The sequence below is a fragment of the Nothoprocta perdicaria genome, unplaced genomic scaffold (assembly GCF_003342845.1).
Source record: "Nothoprocta perdicaria isolate Ctin4 unplaced genomic scaffold, notPer1 scaffold_42, whole genome shotgun sequence".
In the NCBI taxonomy this organism is placed as follows: domain Eukaryota; kingdom Metazoa; phylum Chordata; class Aves; order Tinamiformes; family Tinamidae; genus Nothoprocta; species Nothoprocta perdicaria.
The window spans coordinates 1,225,229-1,241,282 of NW_020455666.1; the positions used below are offsets into that span (position 1 = coordinate 1,225,229).

Below are 16,054 nucleotides of genomic sequence, written 5' to 3' on the forward strand. Positions count from 1 at the left end.
CTTAACCCAGACACACACGTCTTGCGTCCTGAACCTGTCCCCCAACCCCTTTGCAGTCTATTGCCCGTGTCCGTGCCAGCTCCCTACCACTACACGCATGTACAGCAAGGCACGACAACACAGGCTACACCAGGCCAGAGCCATCGCGGTCCCTGTGCCGAGCTGAAAGCCAGCTCCAGCCTCAGCCCCTCCTGACACTCTCACCCTCACTTGGCCATCACTCCACCTGTGCAACTGCCCTGCAGCTGAGCTGAAAATCTTATCCCTGTGTCCATTTCCTAGTCCCTCACCCTTTATTGGGCTGTCTTTCCTGTTAAAAAGCTCACACCTTTAGCCACGGGGTCACCCTGCTTCTCATCCAACACCCCAGCCCTCTGCTATGTGTCCTCTCACAAGTGGCCAGCCAGGCAAGCTGGTACTAAACACCCATCCTTCAGAGAAGCCTCCTCACAAACGGAGGCACCCAAGCTCTCAAACCAAGGCTGGAGCTACCAAGTTTCCCAGTTCCAAAATGCAGGACCATCAAATCAACATGCATATCTGTGTGGTCTCCTCAACCATCACCCTTCCACCACTGCAGCTGTCCCACCTGCAAGAGCTCCGTTCCTCTTGGTGAGCATCCTGCTCTCCTGCAGGAAAGTCACACACACAAACACCCAGTGGGACAACTTCTGCACCCTGGACCTGCAAACCCCCCACCCGACACCCTAGGCAGGCCTCCACAGTCTCTGCAAACACACAGCTACTCAATTCTACTCCCTCAAAGGTTTTTCCTCCAACACCCCTTTGGCCACGCTGACATTTGGGAGAGTCAATCCTGGCTCCTCACTAGCCATTCCAGTACCTCAGGGCAAATCAGGAGAAACCTGTTAATGGTCAGCACCTCTGCTGACCCAGGGCACTGCCACACAGCATCCCTCCAAGTCTGCCGAAGGCTTCACAGTCCCCCACGATGCATCCACCGACACTTCWTGGTCACATTTCTGGTCAGCGACCTGTCCCCTCGTTGTCCCAACGTGCAGGATCAGATACCTCATTTCCCAAGGATATCAGAGCAGCTGCGAGGCCAACACACCCTGTCACATCTCACACAGGGGGCACGGTCAGCGAGTACGAGAGGCTCGGGCTGCCCTTCTGAGCCACTTCTCTGTGTGCAGAGCAGAGGGCAGCAGCTTCTCACCACTATCAGCATCTCTCAATCTTCCCTATTCATACAGAGGACTCCTCACAGCTCATTCAAGGAGCATCCACCCTCTGTCCAGCCTGTCTTGGCAAAGCACCTCAGGAAAGGGATGGTGCCAGTGAGGGGAAAAATGAACACACGATCTACACACATACGTAAGTGTGAAACACCCTTTAGTRGTAGACAGAGAGGAGCTGCTAGTGGAGCAGCCCAGCTCCACATACAAACTCTCACTATGCTGTCACCCAGAGTACCTGGCCCCTCACCGAATGTGCACCATCTCCTCCAGGAAAGGGGTTTTCATGCAGCCTGTGCAGAGCTGATCCATCCAGAGAGGAGCTTCGTGCTGCAGAGGCGTGCGGCGGGGGTAGAAGGTGAAGTTCACGTCATAGTTCAGCAGGCAGCTGATGGAGGCCATGTAGATATCAGAGAAGCGCACGAGCCGTCGAGAGAAGTAYGTGGGGTTGTGGAAGGTGCGGAAGATGCTTCCAAATTGGGGGTTGAACAGGTTCTTTGTCAGCGATCTGAGGAGAGAGTTGGTGCTGTGCTGACAGCAGGCCTTCCTCCCGCTTGCTGCCGGCCCAGTACGACCCAGTGCTCACCGAGGCCGCAGCGCCTTTCTGCACAGCGGCAGGCACTCATGGGGGCTCCCTGATGAGATCCTGCCCATCCAGACTACGGCAGCAGCACAGCGGCCTCAGCGCCCGCAGCCCAAAACCTTTAGGGCTGCACAGGAGTTGGGCCAGCTCAGACGAGCACTTCCTACACTTCCATCCCACTCACAAACACCGCAGGCACCTTCCCATCGAGGCTGCTAAGCAGCGAGTCCATGACAAATGCACGCAGCTTGCACCGTACTCCTTGCTCTTCCTTGCTAAATTACATGTWGGAGTCAGAGGAGCACTTGGCAGGAGCGCTGCTGCAGGGACTGGCACTGCAGAAACCCTTTCAAGCCCTCCTAGCACAAGCTGACACCACCTCCCTTCGCCCACTCTGCATGTGTCCCATGCAACCTCCCCATCCTGGAGCTGCACTGCTGCTTCCATCCATGGACATGGAGCACCATGGACAATCACATGCCCACAGCTGCAGCTCTGCTTTCCCCAAAGCACAGATTGCAAATCAGACCTAGGACAGGCCRGGGCACCCCCAGAGACCTCACAGGCAAGGAGGGCAATGTAGTCACCTAATCTCCTGACGCTCCTTCATCCACTCCAGCAATACCTGCTTTGACTCTGCGTCTTGATACATCTGCAAAAACAGCAGAACACACATCTCATCAGTTCCACAAACCACATCTCCGTTCCCCCTAGTCCTGCGTTAACTTGCAGCCCCACATACCCATAGCCCTGTCTGCACTTGAGGAGAATGAGCTGCTCTTTGTGAACACAAGCAACATGGTCCATGCTTTTATTGGCAGGCTAAGCTCAAATGTCAACCTCAGGACAGGCACACTGCCCACCCCACTCTGCTGGGACCCATTTACCTGCATTCTCTCCAGCAGGCCCGTCAGAGCCTGCTGCCAGGTCAGGGAGTGCATGTACTGCTCCGTGTTTATGATGCGAATTTCCGTCTCCAGCTCGGGGACGATGGCTCCGGTCCTCCAGCCATGACGCAACATGAGGTCCTGGAGGTCGGGATGAGAAAACAGCCACGAGTTCAACCTCAGGACTCTAGGCCAAGCACCACTGAATTTCCCAGAAGAGTGGTCTGTTCACATTACAGATGCTCAGGGGACAGGGATACTAACGGCACATCCTGGGTCATGCTGCTTACATCTACCTCGCAGCCACCAGGATCACCATCCTGCATGAACCATCCAAAGAGGAGCCTTGCCTTGGGATCCACAAACTACTCTCTAGTTCACAAGCAGCAGCTGTGCTGCAGGTGCAGAAAGTTCTTCAGAGATCCCTTCTCCATTGCCTGCCTCCGCATGGCCACAGGAGGAGGATGCTTACGTGCCCCGTGTGCATCCCTAATGGCCACGGCCTGCAGARCACCATACAGCACGTACCAGAAACCTGAGCGCTCAAGACAGGGCCCCATTTCACATTACAACACAACCGCAGCCACAACACTTCCAGACATTCTGGGATGATCCAGGCTTTCCGGGCAATAGGGAGGTCACAGGACAGAAGGGCACAAATCTGGCAACACGCACCGTTACAATGCACCTACTGTGAATAACTGTCTAAAAGCCTCAGCCCTGACACAGGCTCCCAAGTCCTTCTGAAGCACCATGGTGCACAAGCCCAAAAGCCCCGTTGGGATCACATGGAAGCAGCCCAGACAGCAGAGATGTTGCTACTTACTGCGAGATCACTGTAGAGATGGTCGCCAAAGTAGAGCACTTTGGATCCACGCCAGCCAGTCAGCCTTAGAAAATCAAAGAGATTACCCTGTAAGTAAAGGGAATACAACAGGAATGTGGTTACTGGAAAAACGTCTCTGTTCTCACTGGTAAATACTGAGCTAATACTGGGCAGCAACCTCAGCTTCGCTGCCGCACTGCACAGCAACGCGCACCCTGCTCACTCCTCTGCTGTGCAAATCCACATTTTTATCCTTCCCCACCTTTTTCCCATGGGACAGCTCCCTGTGCATGCCACAGCCTTCCTCAGACATGCAGAGTCTGCAGAAAATAACTCCCGTGACCCCAATAAACAAGTCATGGGGAAGGAGTTCTGTGCTCCRAGGCACAGCAAACAAGGGTGAGAGGGGGCTACATGAACTAGAAGGGAARCAAAAGGAGACACTTCACAGCCCCAAAATGAAAGACACCTTGATCAGGAAAGYCTGAGCAATTGAGAGGAACTGAGAGCCCAGGTGAAGCTGCTGGACTAGATGACAATGTTTTCACCTCACRGGATGCATCAGAGACAGCATAAGGACCATCACGGAAGACGTTCGGACTTAAGAGTGCTTAAGGCTGTTCTCATGTCACTGAATACCATCCCAAYCCAAGAGATTAAGAACACTCACATATTCACAGGAATTGCTCAACCAAGCCAAAAAGAAAAAAAGAGGCAGCCTGGGCAAATTCACAGCTAAGGAAAACAAACCAAACCCCAAAGCACCCAGCTAAAGTACAGCAAAATAGCAGCTTGCAGGGATTTCCAAAATCCATCTGCCTACAGAGGAGGCTTCAGGGGCCACCCTTCCACTGTCCACACAAATTTTCCACATGAGTCACGATGGAAACTAGGGAAGTAAAATGTCCTTTCAAAACTAGCAGACTGGACTGTGCCAGCACAAGTGATTGATACAAACCTGCAAGCCACTGCAGGCAATCTGTCCAGCTTCCTTCAGTGCCAGGGAAGATCTAGCACCTCAATCCAACAGCACTGACCCTGCAATGATCCCACACACCAGTTAGGCAAAAGCCTTGATACACTGAGAGGACCRTGCTTGTGAGCAACAACTGGAGAGAAACTCAAAATCCCACTCATCCTTCCTCCTTTCTTCATCTACCCCATTCCCTGGTACAGCACATATTTGTTTGGGCAACCTGCAGCTGCAAGATATAGGTGGTCAAGAACAAGATTTAATTCAGCATTTGAGTATTAAACCCGATGGCTGAGGGGCACCTTCTCCACTGAGGGGGCTGCTGACGTACAGGTCAATTTTGCCCCTGGGAGGGATGCTTTGTATGATCTCCGCTCACACGTTCCCAGCCCTTGTCAGAGAAGGGGACCCGAGTAAAGTGCTTCGACCGACCCACTGGACAGGCCAGAGTCTTCCCAGCAGTGCTACTCAAGGACATGACCTACTGTTCTAAAACAGGTCAGGTCCCAGCTACTTGACCGTGACCTCACTAACAATTTCCTCCCMCGGGATCCCACAGCTCTCATAACCAAGAACAAATTGTCCTAAAGCAAGAGACACTTATTCTCGGCAGACAGACCAGCTGAAAGGAGAACACAGAATCATCATGCTTGGAAAAGACCTTTAAGATCATGGAGTCCAACTGTAAACCCATCACCACCATGCCTGCTAAACCATGTCCCTAAGTGCTCCATGTACATGTTTCTTGAACACCGCCAGGGACRATGACACCACCATGTCCCTGGCTAGCCTGTTCCAATGCTTGGATACTCTTTCCATGTCAAGATTCTTCCTAATGTCTTGCCTCTCTTCTGGTGCAACTCAAGGACTATCAGTCCTAAAGCAGCCAGCTGACTGGAATAACAGCCCATTCTTCAGACACGCTTCTCTTTCAGGAAGGGAACAGRGATGGGACCCAGGCTTTTTATCTTGATTACCCTTGTTTCTTCATTCCTTCCTCCATAAGCCAATCTACATGAGGCCTCTCCTAGCTTACAAAGATCATTCCTTTCTAAAAACTCTATGCAGACTGTGTTATTGACAACCCTTTCCTGTGCAAAAGCCTCTGTCTTTATAGAAAGAAGCAGTAAAAGGGGCAGTAAAAGGGGTCAGGGCTACACAAGGGCATGGGGCACAAAGCCAGGCAGCTTTGTTGGMCCCTGCCACCTCTTCCTACCTTATAGAGGATGGTTTGAAGCAAAAGACCTTTGCATACCCGTCATATTTCAGAGTGCTCTGCCTGAAATGCACACAGATCTGGTTGCCAGGCCAAGACTGTGGTTCCAGGTCTGGGATGTCGGGAATGCTGAGGGAAACACGCAGCTGTTGCCTAATCTGGGCAAGGTCAAAACACAGCTCCTCGGGTCACCAGTTTACTGTACACTGGAGCAGATGGCATCCACTGGGGCCAATCACTGAACATAGCCCTTGGCAGGACTTTCTGACACRCAGCAAGATCCTTTACCATAAGGCTGACATCCCAGCAGAAGCTGAAGGSCTTTCTAGAGACAAACACAAAATGTTTTTCTTCCACTCTTGRYTTTTGTTTTGTTTTGCTTTTAATTTTCTCCAGGTTTTTCCAATGACTCCCAAAATATGCATCTCATGAGTACCCACCATTTCAGACTCTTGCTTCATATGTTTTATGCACCCAGGTCACTTTACCTCTTTGTAGATCTTTCCTTTCTCCAGTTGGTTTATTTTGTCCCACTGCAGTGAACCTTTATCATCCAGTTTTCTAAAAGGTCTGGGAAAAAAAAGGGGTAATGTTAACTTCTTTAGGCAATCATTACAGCAGCTATAACACTTAAATCAGAAAACTTGCTCATCTATGTAACAACTCATAATAAAAGYGTTATGTGAGAGGTGACCTTCTGCACTCTGTTCTCAGGGAAAGAGAAGGGCAGAGAGAGGAAAAAGAAATATTTTCAAAATGCTTCCATTGACTGTAACCATTTCATGGCAATAATCCTAACAACTTTTCTCGCTTCTCAGAGAGCAAGTTTAAAAAAAAAATGCTGTGCCCAAGAAGGTTTTGCCATGAAACACTTTCCATCCTGTTGCAGTCTGGCTGCTGCCCAGCACTACAGAGAGTGTGGGATGTCTTAATAAGACAGAGCAGTCTGCAGAGCRGATGGAGACTCCATGCTGATCTTAACAGCTGATCCCCTGTTTTTTCTCGGGGGCTTCCACTTAGTCAGAAAATAAAAATGAGACTTAAGATATTTGCCCTCCATGGAAGTTTATGCTGGATGGCAGCACTTCCACTCTGCTCACTAAAATAGAATGAATTGTATTTACTGTAAGGGTGGATGCMGAGCACTCTCATACAGTTAAATGGACTGTAATTGCTCACAAAAACAAAGCTGAACAAAGCGCTATCTGATTTTTCTCCCCCTCAACGTGGGTCACTACAATTGTGTCAGAGCAAATTATTTTTTTCCTAGTCAGCAAACACAGATATGTGACAGTTTCCACAACAGTTGGATAATGAACAGGTAGACAAACCGCACTCATAGCTTCACTGTGCCTTGCTTTGCCTTCACTTTCTGAGAAAATCCACAGCATTATAACCAATATTATCTGCCCTTCCCTGTGTAACAATGACTGTTAGGCCACAGATGTAAAACCAACCTAAAATTCTGGACCACTGACACACACATACAGCACACACAGGCCAATCTTAGAATGGAGCAATTGTGTTACTTAGGCCTAAAATGGACTAGATGTTTCCTCTCCAGAAACAGATAGCGTAAGTCTTCTCATAGCCTTATCCTAATTATGCTAGTGGCCTTGAGGGTGGAAGAAAATACACAAAGRATTCCTCAAGAAGAGGATACAATAACACTTGATCAGTCATCATTTGAGGTAACAAAGCAGACAAATCCTCCAAAGCTATAGTCTAAAGGACAGAGCAAAGACAACAGCCACGTCTATGAGCTAGTCCCTTGGCAGCTCCTAACTTACCACAAAACTCCACCACTATGTACAAAGGCTTCCAAAGCTGCTAATTACAAGACAGCATATGTACAGTAACTAAATATATTTTCTGTGGGTAACAGGAAAAGGAAAGATTCTGGCATACTCTCAAGACCAACTGCCAAGAAACAGTCAGCTCTCATACATACCATTCTGCTCCTTTTCTATTTTCCTTCTGAAGATGTAAGTACATAATTAATACCCCTAAAAACCTAAGTTGAACTCAGGCCATGAAAAATGGTTTTGGTTAGAGATGGCCAATTTCAGAAACATGCTTTCTACTTGGCACCACCTGTGTTATTCCCAGACTGGTAGGTTTGTCTTGGCCTAGATACCTCCTCAGAAAATATCTGAGACAGGGCTGGATTCACTGTGGAGCTAGATTATGCTTAGAAAAACACTGCTTTTCAGAAAGTTAAAAGAAACCATTTAATCTAGAGAAAGAGCCTAAAACTCCAGGCCCATATGCAGCAATGTCACCATGGGACACGTACTTCCGACGATCAGTAAAGAAGTTGGGCTTGTCAGCTTGCACAATGACCATGTCGAATAAATCCCGCCAGTTCTTGCCAACCATGTGTTTCATTCCTTTGTCCCTACAGGCAAAGAAAGCAGAAAAGTTAACAGATTCACAGCAATCTCTTTCGATCTACTCAACCAACCATTGCATCTTCACAACAGTGAGCCTAAAAGGATTCTAATCACAGTAACGAAGAAGCAAGCACAGAGATTTCTGAATTTTGCAAAGGTGACTGATCACACAGAGGACTGATGCAGCGCTCTGACCATTTCAAGCTGTTCCTCCCCTTCTCCTGCTGCCATGGGAAGTCCAGAGCAGCCTGTGCTCCTGTGACACAGCACAAGCTACTGCAGGCAATGCARTGTGATGGCTCAGCAATGTGTGGCCAACCACAGCCTCGTAGCTTCCTCAAACAGCTGGAGGCATCGAGGGAGAGAGCGCTGTGGGGCTCACTCCAGACCACAGCTGGTTGCCAGAGAGCAGYTCCTGCCACAGGAACCTCTAGCACACAACTTTCAAATGCTCCTGTGAGACCGCACTGCAATGCGCTTGTTGTGCCACGGGGACCCATCCGTGCACATTGGCAATACTCACACAAAGCTAAAGGGACTGTTTGTAATGAGGAAGAGTTTCTTGTTGTGGTTCACCAGCCGGTTTAGGACAGCATAAATTTCATCCCCATGCAGAATATACTTTTCTGTATTGGAATAAAACAGACGTCACTGATCAAGAAATTTTGGCATAGGTCATCACCACATTTTATGAAAACTAAACCCCATCTAAGCACCTATACTAATAGGAGTGCAAAAGCGTTGGGGATCAGCTACAGGCCATTCCCATCAGTCCATCTAACAGATTGGTAGTGAACCACCACGGTGACAAAATGCCCTTCCTCATCCTCTTCATCTAGAGGAGAAGAGAAAGGTAAGGAATAGAAAAGGCTGGCAAGAAAGAGAGTTGATACCCAAATATCAGGATGGACAGACATAATCACTTGAGGCTGTATTGCTACTAGGAGCTCTTGGAAAGACCAAGAAAGCTTCCCAAATTATTTCTCTGCATCTTCACATTATGCCAGGGGCACCACCCCTCATTTGCAGGCAGAAGGAAAGAGCAGCATAAGCAACAAGGTAATTGATTCCTTCATTAGAAAAGATCTTCCACTAGAACCTAGATTTAATCTGCTTGTAAATGCCAGTCTACACCTTGGCTATCTTTAGGAATGACACAACCAAATATTTCATTAATTTCTTTGTCCACCTGACTCCTGTGAGCGAGTGCAGAGCCCAGAGAGTCATCTTATGTAGATTCGACATAGTAGAGCAAGACATACAAATGGATTTGGCACCAGAGGTCTGTTTAACTCACCCAGATCTTTTTCAATCCATTTGTACATCACTCCTTTCACATGTACATCTTTAATGGCATCCTAAAAAAAAAAAAAAAAAAGAAAAAAATGTTTCAGTTTTACATAGAGCACTCCTGCTTCCCAGCATGTGCAACTACTTCAGTCATTGAGGAGCATACAGTAGTGGCATCCCCTCTTCTTGATTAAGAAAAGCCACACTAACACCTAGCAGCAGATCTTGCACAATAAGGCTCATCGCTGTGCCAAAAACACCACCACAGTGGCTTTAYCAGTTTAGGCAGCAATGTAAAAGGAGTGGGAAAACCTCAAAACTTGGCCAAGCAAGAGGCAAGGGCACAAATGAAGAGGTTCTGCTGGGGGGCTTGGCCACAACAGCACTGCCCGCTTCTGCAGCAGGAGGCAAGAGGGAACARATACTGTCAGTGACATCCAACAGCCTCAACTTTCCAGCCCACAGGCAAAGATCCAAAACACTTCAAAGGAGACACCCATGTAAGATACTTCACAGTTTCCATCTATAGAGATATGCCAGACACAGAAACCCATTCCCAGAGCAGAAATCCACTCTGCAGTGTGTAGATGTGCTTTAGGGCTACCATTTTCATCCATGACAGTAAGGCAAAAGTACAAAGGCTGCCTTTCCCCAGGATAATTAAATCTTTTTTTTTTTTTTTTTTTTTTAAATTAGATGCGCTGCACAAAAAGCCACCTTTGAAAGCAGATCCACATCTCCACTGCTGACGTTGCTACAGAGGTTGCACACAATGCTGCAGTAATATCTGCACACCGTGCAGCACAGCAATCCAGTCTTACTGCAGTGGTGACAGTTGCAGTGAAAAATCAGGATTCCTCTGGAATGATTTCCTTCCAACTTGAGAGAAAACCATTTACAGCTTAGATTGGGGACAATGAAGGAGGAGCCACCTTTTCAAAACAGTGATTTAGGAGTCTATTCCCCCCATTTGGATTTGAATGAGGAAAAGGCAGGGGCCACAGCTCATTCATTGAGAGACTTTTGTACTGGGCTAAGTGACCAAACAAAAAACAAAAGCACTGTCAAGAAAACAACTTCATTTTGACCAGCACTAGCTCCAAAAACAAAATTTCRTCTGGTTTGTGCTCTACAAAATTACCTTGTAGAGCACAAAGAGATTCCAGTTTGCTCCTTCCTTTAAACAAAAAAAAAAGAAGTGGGAAGAACTGTAACTTGCCTGTAGATCAGTCTTGATAGCCTGGGGAGGTACCAAACAGGGCTCAAAAACTCCCCAAGAAAAGCAGGGCAACTGCATGTGCTTACGCTCCGATGCGGAGCAGCCAAGCCAGAGCAGCAGGATGCCACAGTCTGCAGGTCTGGAGCAGCAGGATGCCACAGTCTGCAGGTCTGGAGCAGCAGGATGCCACAGTCTGCACGTCCATCCCTCCGCGCTGCCTCGGGGCTGCACTCGCTCAGCGCAGCGTCACTAACACGCAGGCTGCTTCCAAGCTGGCCTCCAATCGGAATTCCCACCGACAACGGCAGCATCGACTGCAGCCGCACTCACCCACTGGCAGCCTGTGCTGGAGCACGCGAGTCCCCTGCGAGCCCTGTCTGTGCAGGCACAGAGGGATCCCTGTGCTCACATCCACAAACCATTCCTCTGCACTTGCTTTGCTATTGTGGGAAGGCATAGCTCGATCCAGCAAAGGGATGAGCCTGCAAAAATTAYCCTTACTCTCGTCACACAGAAAAAGGAAGATCTACTCTGATAAAAGCACAGGACGCTCTCCCATCACGCCTCCTRTATGGATTTCGAGCACTGGCTTGACGGATTTTCAGTCGTCCCTCATCTCTCTGCTTACCTCACTTGCTCCTCAAGAATAACCACATTCCTCAGCAAAGGATGCAAAAGACAAATGCCAGGATTAGCACTCAGGATACTGAGGGCTTGAGGATACTGTTCACCCTGTACTGAGTACACATTAGGCAAGGGTCACCACCCACTTTGATCAAGACCACTTTGATCTCAAAAGAAAGGTCAGAAAACACACTTGACACAAGACCTCTGAAGGCAGCTCCATCTCCTCTTCAGGTTTCCCCTACCCTAAAAGAAAACAAACTACAACCACCAAAACCCTAGAAACACGTAAGGGCCTTGTGGGGAACCAGCTCTTATCGAGCACTAACAGAAGGCCAAAACCAAAGCTCTGACCCTTGGCTGTAGCAAAGCTGACTGGGTGAATCCTTATCACCAAAAAGGCAGCATTTATGTAACCCCTTTTATGTCAGCAGATGACTGCAGTGTGTCCATGCAGGCTGCTACTAAAGGATGACTGCTAAATTCCCACACTGTACAGACCAAAACCACCCGCCCATGGAGAAAGGGCTGGCATATCCCTTTGCTGCCAGGAAAGATGCAGCATCTGTCAACAAATGCAGGGCATTCTTGAGTACTTCCCTTTTGTCTATAACATTAATTGAGAAGTAAAAGAGCTCCCCCAACAGTACTGATAATCCAGCATTTCCAATGTAGCTGGAGGGCACAATTAGCCTTGGAGTAACTACACCTCAAATCATCCAACTGCCTTCCAAACACAAAGGAAGGAGTGAATTCCCAGAGCAGGCAAGGGGAAGGAGTTCCCCACAGTCACTGCAGAAAGCAAACTGCCTGGTTCCTGGTCTTGCACGGTCATGCAGGAAAGCAAAGCTTGCAAGCCGGCAGAAGTGGGAAGCAATAACACAAGCTCTGTGGCACACTTCCTGGGGAAGGATCTTCGAGATAACTGCCCAGACCCTCCTGCAAGAGGTTTGTACAGCAAACATCAACTTTACAGTATAGACAGAGACTCAACACACCCTGAAAACACTTGGAATGCTCCTTGGTAATGATCAAATCAAATGAGATAACAGTGTTATCATATTAGACTATTCAGAATTAGCACCTCGTGTGGAGAAATTGCAGAGCTCACCTGCACTAACAGGCTGAAGAGCTCACAAATTTAAGGTGAGCTACAGAGTGGTTGAYATTTTACTCACAGATATATCCTTGTAAAGATGGACCTGGTCAAACTCAATGCCGTGAGTTATGAAGTAATCGATGACTGAAGACAGAAGCGTCATTTCRGGAAGAGAAAAAATGTCCATAAATTGCTTAAGTGAAGGACCCTGGAAAGCAAAACATGAGGATGCATTAAACCAAAAATGCTGTAAAACAACAAGCCTRCATCACCCAGGACCAAAATACTCCAGACTAATAAAAAGAACAAAGCCAGTGTGGGAAGCCCTAGCCAGCGAGCAGGCGCCCCTCTCCCCTCTGCATTAATGCTTCCTGACAAGACAGAGGCATCTCCTTCACTGAGACGGTTAAACAAATCCAGCGTTACTAACACCATGTGTCAGGGATGGAGGGAGCAGGGAGTCAGGCCTAGAACAATAACTCCTATTTCAAGTGCATGTGCTTTGATTCCCACCTGGCCTCTTGCCATTGCTGTAGGGTGCCAAAAGACTGCACCCTGTAGAAGAAGCTATGCCCCTTGCTGGAGATGTTCATCATCCATCCTAGCAAATCTGTGATTTTGGAGGCACTGGCCCCAAAACTGCTCTATCCATATTCCAGGGAGTGCAAGGCAAGAACTACTCCAACAGGCAGTTTACAAACAGAAGTCTGCCCAGTGTTGGCTCCTATTAAAAGAGTGGGCACATGCCAGAGAAGAAGCAGAGAGTGGGTGAGAAAGTCTGTATGTGTGCATGTAGGTAGGAGGGTTCAGCCCACTTTAGAACTAGCTAGCAGTCAAGAAGAAATGGAGAATTTCTATGGGGCTCAGCCCACTTTATGGGCTTATTTTTTCAGCCCACTAAATGGGGTTCAGCCCACTTTAGAACTACCTAGCAGTCAAGTAGAAATAGAGAATTTAAACTGTCACCAAGTAGTAACTCAGGTTGCATCAGGCAAGGCTGCAACCCTCCATTCACCTTCTAGTTTTACTGCCTATCAACCACAAACCTTTCAGCAGATCAGCAGCCAAGTTTGGCTCCRGATTGCCCACCCAATTTATATACACATATATATAAAAAAATCTTGTTTATTCAGTAGGTACTACCTGTCTACAGGACTATGGTGTGTCTCGTTGGAGAACTGAAGTTGAAATCAATCATTTTATCTTTCATCGTTCAAGTGTCGGATCAGCCAAGGGAACAGTTATTAAAACCTGGTACATGGAAAGCAATTTGGGAAATACTCAGAGCTCTCGAAGAACCTGGAGCACCCCAGCAACCCAGTCACGTCAGGCCTGTGCCCGTGAGCTTTGAGCTACAGCCGTGGCAATCCATGACTGACTGTCAAAAAATTGCAGCTCTCTAGGATAACGTTAATCTCTAGGGTACCACTGGAATATCAGAAGACATTTGATATAGCTATATGAAAAATGGACATGAAGGCTGCATCCAAGAAGTCACAGGAAGCACACATGGTTGAGCTGACACAGGGCCTGTGCTCCCTAATGTTGAATATTTGTTACTGCTGCATCAGGGCGTAACAACGGAAACATCTTGTGTTTAGTCTGGTCTTGTGAGGACAGAGAGAGACAAGTGCTCTCTTTGCAGCATAATATAGGGACAGCACAAGGCAAGATTACAGAAGAYAGAAAAGGACAAAGGAATAACAAACAAGTTTTTTTTGCCTGAAGTTTTTTTCCAAAAAAAATGCTGCTATCAGAAGGGATGTTGGATGTCTGGAGAATTATCCAGCAGCAAAGGACAACCTGACTTGCAGAAGAAAGGAATACAAGCAATATATGGGCCATGTGTAGTGGGGCTGCTTAGCAAGAGCTGCTGAATCCTTTCACTAGTCTTGTCTATTGTGATGTAAACCCTTCTTTCACTAGAAAATGCAAAACTTCCAGAAAGCAGCTACCCATTTTTCCTGTTCAGGGATTCTGAGAATGGAGCAAGAGGGACACAGAAGGCAGCTTCTATTGAAACCACACAAATTAGAATGAAAACCAGTCTCACAGACTTCAAAAGAACGCCACACACGGCTTTTCCACAACACCCACAATGATCCACCTTCCCTACAGGTCAACASTAGTCACACAGCACTAGCTGCTCAGGCTAAGCCTAGGCAAGGTCTGCGCTTACGTTCTGCAGGTGTTTCGATGCCAGTAGCAGTCCACACAATCCTGCCAAGAAAGGATCAAGAAAAGCCTTAGGGGGAGAACATTTACACTCTGACTACATCAGTGCTACGTGTTTTATGCCATGTTGCCTGGAACTACTAGCTTGGCAGACCCTCCTGTTACCCGTACAGTGGCAGCAAGATCAGCACTCCATCTAAGGAAGGTCAAAATCCTTACAAAAGACACCACACCAACCGCATAACAAATGCTCACACCAACAACCAGCCTAAATCCAATGCTTCCCCACTGTGTGGCATTGCTGGGCTCTAGTGTTTGGATGTACTTACTGGCCCTTTCTCTTTGGGAACCATCTATTTGCTCATGGGGCTCATTAGGTTTTTACGAAGACATCCTCCCTCTCAAAGGATAAACTTCTAGTCCTAACTTCCCTGGCAAAATGTGATACGGAATCTTTCAATATCCAGGGTTATTTCGAAATCACTAAGGACAGACAACTGATCCAGGAAGGATGTGGATGGGCTTCAGTAGGTACTATTCTGCTCTGTATAATGGCCTATTCATAACACCATTCTCTAGAGAGCAGACAACTCGCACACAAAAGGCTGCTGAAACACAATACTCTTCCACTTTCCTTTTACAACCACTTTTATCTTGCAACCTGCAGTGTCAAATTGGCCCCTTGAGGCATGACAAAAATCCCTCCCATCCTTACCCAGGAAAGAGTCAACAAACGAGATCCTGAAATAAGGATCCAAAGGGATGCTCCAATTGCTCCTGCAATTCCATAGCAGGCTATGGAACAAGAGTTAGGGCAGGGTATTTTCCTGATGTTAATCCCACTCAACTGCTAGTGCCTGTTGGCTCCTGCACAGTCTGCTCCAATAAATAACAGGCAACTTCTTTTGGGATTACAGCTTGTAAAGGTATTGTCTTGTATGACTGTGTCAGGTACTTACTACAAGTCAGAAGACAACACCTGAGGTAGCTGCTACAGCATCAAMAAAGCACAGAAAGGCACCCTGGCACAAAGCCCTACAAAAAGCCACAAATCAGAGCAGATTTCATGCACATATTTATGAAAAGAAGTTAAGTTATCCCACGCCTGCTAGGAGCAAGAGCAGCAGCACAGCAGGGGCCAGTCAAGTGCAGTTTACATACAGATAACAAATTCTAAACAGAAACATCCCAAGCTGCAAGATATCGGTGCACCCAGAAGGCAGCTGGCCAGACAATTTGTTCTCAAGAAAAAGACAAAATTCACAAGCAACCTCGTTGGGGACTTCACCCCAACGGGCATCAGCAGAGGAAACCCGTCCTTCTCCTTCCAGCTGCTATTAAGGCAACTAAATTTAAAAAGAACAAGAAAACAAGCAACTCCAGGGGCACAGGGATGCAAATACCCTGCTTGCCCACACATCCTGCTAAGCATGTGAGGAAGAAAAATCTCTGACTTCCTCCTGCCCAGGCAAACAAATGACTTTGACTTCTCCAGCCTTTTACCATGACAGTAACATTTCTGCCTCAGAAAATGTAGTCATGGATCCCAATCATACAAACAGCGAGGACT

The 16,054-nt window shown here is 47.6% G+C and overlaps 1 protein-coding gene and 1 long non-coding RNA gene across 2 annotated transcripts in view; both read right to left on the minus strand.

Annotated features, from left to right (window-relative positions):
• Positions 1 to 1,350: 1,350 nt before the first annotated feature.
• The window catches only part of NT5DC2 (5'-nucleotidase domain containing 2), a 24,844-nt gene continuing 10,140 nt past the window's right edge, over positions 1,351 to 16,054 (minus strand). The window contains exons 6-14 of the mRNA XM_026046057.1: positions 12,389 to 12,517; positions 9,375 to 9,435; positions 8,601 to 8,703; positions 7,981 to 8,082; positions 6,173 to 6,254; positions 3,496 to 3,582; positions 2,670 to 2,810; positions 2,370 to 2,434; positions 1,351 to 1,707 (exon numbers count right to left, since the gene is read on the minus strand). Of these exons, the coding sequence (XP_025901842.1) occupies positions 1,446 to 1,707; positions 2,370 to 2,434; positions 2,670 to 2,810; positions 3,496 to 3,582; positions 6,173 to 6,254; positions 7,981 to 8,082; positions 8,601 to 8,703; positions 9,375 to 9,435; positions 12,389 to 12,517 (1,032 nt within the window). The 3' untranslated portion in view covers positions 1,351 to 1,445. The remainder of the gene's footprint in view (positions 1,708 to 2,369; positions 2,435 to 2,669; positions 2,811 to 3,495; positions 3,583 to 6,172; positions 6,255 to 7,980; positions 8,083 to 8,600; positions 8,704 to 9,374; positions 9,436 to 12,388; positions 12,518 to 16,054) is intronic.
• LOC112953061 lies at positions 13,422 to 14,522 on the minus strand. The gene is made up of 2 exons (XR_003250511.1): positions 14,489 to 14,522; positions 13,422 to 13,560 (listed from the first exon to the last, which is right to left on the minus strand). It is a non-coding gene; the product is annotated as an uncharacterized LOC112953061 (long non-coding RNA).